Below are 4,472 nucleotides of genomic sequence, written 5' to 3' on the forward strand. Positions count from 1 at the left end.
GTCATACAGTCACACGGCTACAGGAGAGAGGGGCTCCTCCCGTTATTCGGGGCCTTCTGCTCAATGACATGCCGAATGACCTCCAGGTGACCCGAGGAGACAAACGAAGCGCTTCCCCTTTAGTTGTGGCCAGCTGGCCTCATTAGACGAGACCTGGCCAGGCGTGTGTCACCACTCACCACCTGTCCCAGGCCTGTCTCACACACACACACTGGCCAGATGCTGGTTTAACAAAACACCAGCAACGAGATTGTGTATTGAAAAGAAAGTAGCGCAGAACATACTGTAGGTAGAGCCGACTGAGACCGATCAACACGGACAGCTTTCAGGCAGCGTACATCAGCCAAATATTACATAACACAGCTTGGGTTACCTTCCCGTAGCCAACGACTAACGATAAATGACATGGACAGACAGCGGTGTGCTGCTGAGCCGAGACACGCCTAGTAAAAAAAAAAGACAAACCAGGCCAACTTTAGTATAGGAGCGCACTTACTTTGTCTAGTGACCTCTTGAGCTGGTAGTGGAACTTCTCCTTGACCTCGTCCAGCAGCAGCGTGAGCTGTGGCTCCTCAGGCCGGCCCTCGTACTTCCTGGCCAGCTGCAGGTAGCAGGGCCACTTGGCCGAGTCGAAGCCCCAGTGGCAGGTCCTCTTGTCGGGCGACTTGTGCGAGTGCATGACGAACTTCTGCGGCGAGAAGAGCAACTGGCACTCCACACACTGAATGCAGGGCGCCTCGGGCTGGGCGTAGAACTGGGGCACGAAGAGGCCCTGGCACTTGCCCAGGCACTGGTGCTCCACCTGGAAGCTGGTCTCGCTCTCCTTCATGAGGCCCTGGGAGGGCAGCTTGCCGTTGGGGTCGGCGGGCAGGGCGGCGCCGGGCCGCAGCAGGGCGTTGCAGAGCCGCTGGGCGTCCGTGAGGGTGATGAGGCCGCAGGACGGCGCGTTGAACGGGAGGATGCCGAGCACCTTGAGGATGTGCAGCTGCTCGGCGTCGCAGCGCGAGCAGTAGACGTAGAGCTCGTCGCACACGGCGTTGATCTGCTGCAGCGAGAAGTCGCGCAGCACCGAGTTGAGCACCTGGGGGAGGCAGAGGCGCTTCTCTCCCCCCACGGCGAAGCAGGAGATGGACTCTCCCTCCAGCAGGGAGTGGGTGAGCTCGGTGGAGCTGTCGCAGGGCACCAGCAGGGGGCCCCCTCCCAGCACCGGAGGGGAGGGGAGAGGGGCCATGCCGCCAGGGGACGACGACGACTCGGGGCCACGGGCCGAGAAGGCGGCGGGCCCGCCCAGGGAGCTCTGGCTGCTGAGGGTGAACTGGGCCAGCGTGTGCTTGAGCCCGGGGCTCAGGTCCAGTGCTTTGGCCGAGGCCGCGTGCAGATCCATGGCCGTGTCGGCGTCGAGGTGCAGGTCCTCGACCTGCTCCCGCTTCACCTTGGGGGTCCGGGGGAGGGCCTCCAGGCTGCGGCGCTTCAGGTTCATCTCCGCCATCGCCCGCTTCTTGATGGGCGTGTCCTCCAGGCGCTCGCGGTACAGCCGCTTCATGTTGCCCTTGAACGAGGTCAAGTCTTTGAAAGGGGTTTTCAAACTGGTCTGAGTGCCGGCCATGTCTGAGCACCGCTCTGTTGTTCTGTCGTCTGCGCTCGCCGTATTCCTACCAGTCCCGGGTTCTCTCCTTAATATCTCTTCTTTTTTTCTCCTTCAAATGATACAAATCTTCTGCTGTTCAGATACATACATGATGCTGACTGGCGTGTTTCAATGTTCTGGTCGGCTTCCTACAGCAAGAGAGGGAGGGGAAAAAAAATATATATAACTTATTCTCAACCCCAAACTACACCGAATGGATTAGCTGCTCCACATAAAAGAATAAGGAAATTGAAAATTATCTCGTCGGAAGAATTTGTGAAGCATGAAATAGCAGCGAGGAGGACTTTAAATGTTTTACGGCCCCTGTCCTGCCAGGGGGCTGAGGAGGTCAATGGCTGTTTGCATGGCCACTAAGCCAAATGGCTATATTACCATAGTTCACACAAACAAGAGGTCTTTCAGTCCTTGTAATTGAACCCCAGGGGGAATTTGCATCCAACTTTTCACCAGCGGGTGAAACGACATCTCCAACACAACGTGCGAGTTTTAACAGTTTAAACCAGTTGGCCAGACAGATGAACCAACACTACTGGGCTCCCTTTTCACAACATTGCATTGCTCACTCACAGGTTGAGGACCCACAGAATGATCACTTTGTAAATTAAACTGCCCCCCCCCCCCCATCTCAACCATTGTGATGCCCCCACCCCCCTCCCCCCCACGCTGACTGACCCCATCAACTGCGTTGGGGAAAAAAACAATTGATAAGAGTAACAGGACCCATTCACTTCATTCAATCGTTAGCGAAATGCCCAGCGTGACATTCACAGTCGTGTCGAATGTGTTTTCCCCCCCATTCTGAATTATCGAATCAGTCGTGATAATAAAGAAAACAACCATTTGTATCGCTAACTTCAAAGGCGATGTAGTTGATGGGTGCTGCTGCCCCAATATGACGCGAGGAAAACACTGATGATGTTGAAGCCACTGGAAAAGGGAGCAATAATAATAATAACAACATCTATGTGTCTGTTTTGTTTTGTGTTCAGCAGCCGATAAGGATTCTGACCGGATCCTCTAGAAAAGAAAAGGCTGTCGCGCACATTCCCGTCATCTCTCTATGTAATGACTTGATTATAATACGAGCAGCGTGTTTTTACATCGGACACAACAACCGTATCAAACATAATAATAGCAATAATAATACAACGCTGTCGTAGTACTACAGAGAGACGCACAGCCGCGAGTTTAAAAGGTTTCTGTACTTTATTGATCACAACACTAAACGCTGCAAACAGCCATCAATCCACCACTGAACCAACCAACGGAGAGTCGAACACATTCAGGATTCCCAGTAGAAACAACCTCCGACGGACCGAATACAACATTCTCCCTAATAATAACAACAACAACGCCTATTTATTTGATCGTCCGTTTGATTAAAGATGTATATATGTTGGAAAACACCCCGTATATGTGATGTATAACGCACCGTGTGAAACGTGTAATTCTCTCTCTCAAGGAGTGTCAGGCTCCTTCGGACTGACTGCAAGGACACCGCGCAATACAGGCACTACTGGCGCCTTGCTGTATGTTCCAGCTCCCCCTCCACCCTCCCTCCCTCAGTCTGATTGATTGAAAACTTTATTAACAGATTGCAGAATGGGTACAATACAGTACGGCTCAATACATACAATTGTTAAGGGGATGCAGACCAGAGAAAGACTTTCGTCTTGTTTACATCAGGGTCCCCCATTTTCAATTCATCGTCCACTCTCCCTCAGTCCCCCTCATCCACCCTCCCTCAGTCCCCCTCATCCACCCTCCCTCAGTCCCCCTCATCCACCCTCCCTCAGTTCCCCTCCACCCTCCCTCAGTCCCCCTCATCCACCCTCCCTCAGTCCCCCTCATCCACCCTCCCTCAGTCCCCCTCATCCACCCTCCCTCAGTTCCCCTCCACCCTCCCTCAGTCCCCCTCATCCACCCTCCCTCAGTCCCCCTCATCCACCCTCCCTCAGTCCCCCTCATCCACCCTCCCTCAGTCCCCCTCATCCACCCTCCCTCAGTTCCCCTCCACACTCATCCACCCTCCCTCAGTCTCCACACTGTACTTCGCCTCCTCTCTCTCTCCGGCTCGCCAGCCACAGTGGTATGCAGACAGCGCTGATAATGACTTTCACTGTGTCTACCGGTCTGGGGGCTGATTGTAAAACCACACAGCAGCATTATATACAATCAGAACAATTAGACATGTGTGTGTGTGTAATAACATCTCGTCTCGAGACGTCACACACTGTTATGATTGTATTATGCCGTGTGATTTTATAATATGCCTTTTTTTATGCCGAACTCGATATGTACACTACTTGACGTGACTGTACTTGAGGGAAACCTCAGTTGCCTCTTTGAGTGTAAATAAATAAAGGTTTGACGTGAAACACACAGCAGAAGCAGCAGCTACAGTGTTGGACTATAACACCTTTCACCGCGGTGTTGAGCTGCCAGCAGCCCGACCAACACGCCTGCTGACGCGGCCGTGAGGCACGAGCTGTAACCGACCCACCGCTTGGAAAACCAACCGCTAAATAAATACATTTCTAATAAGAATTCGGCTGAATTATGTATATAATTATTTCCGTGTATAACGGGTATTCTGGTCGACGGCGAACGGAGTGAGAAGCCCGTTCGGTTGGTACGTTTTATTTTTAAAGAGATATATCTCGTAGTTCTCCTCGGTGGACGGGTGTTCCAGGGTCGCTGCTAACGCTGCTAGCTCCCCGCTATAGCCCGGTCAGCCCCACCGCAGAGAGCGAGCGAGAGAGAAGCTACACAACCAGAGCTCACTGCGGCAAAACCTGGATATAAATCAACTCAAACACCGCGG

General features: G+C 53.0%; 1 protein-coding gene across 1 annotated transcript; it reads right to left on the bottom strand.

The window, feature by feature from the left end:
- Nucleotides 1-475: 475 nt before the first annotated feature.
- On the bottom strand, nt 476-1,770 carry skila (SKI-like proto-oncogene a; the record flags this gene model as incomplete). Its single annotated transcript, XM_084327600.1, has 1 exon — nt 476-1,770. The coding sequence occupies exon 1, from the start codon at nt 1,604-1,606 to the stop codon at nt 476-478; it is 1,131 nt and encodes a 376-aa protein (XP_084183726.1). The 5' UTR covers nt 1,607-1,770.
- Between the last annotated feature and the right edge of the window lie 2,702 nt (nt 1,771-4,472).

This window comes from Notolepis coatsorum (genome assembly GCF_963971535.1).
Source record: "Notolepis coatsorum genome assembly, chromosome: 13".
In the NCBI taxonomy this organism is placed as follows: Eukaryota; Metazoa; Chordata; class Actinopteri; order Aulopiformes; family Paralepididae; genus Notolepis; species Notolepis coatsorum.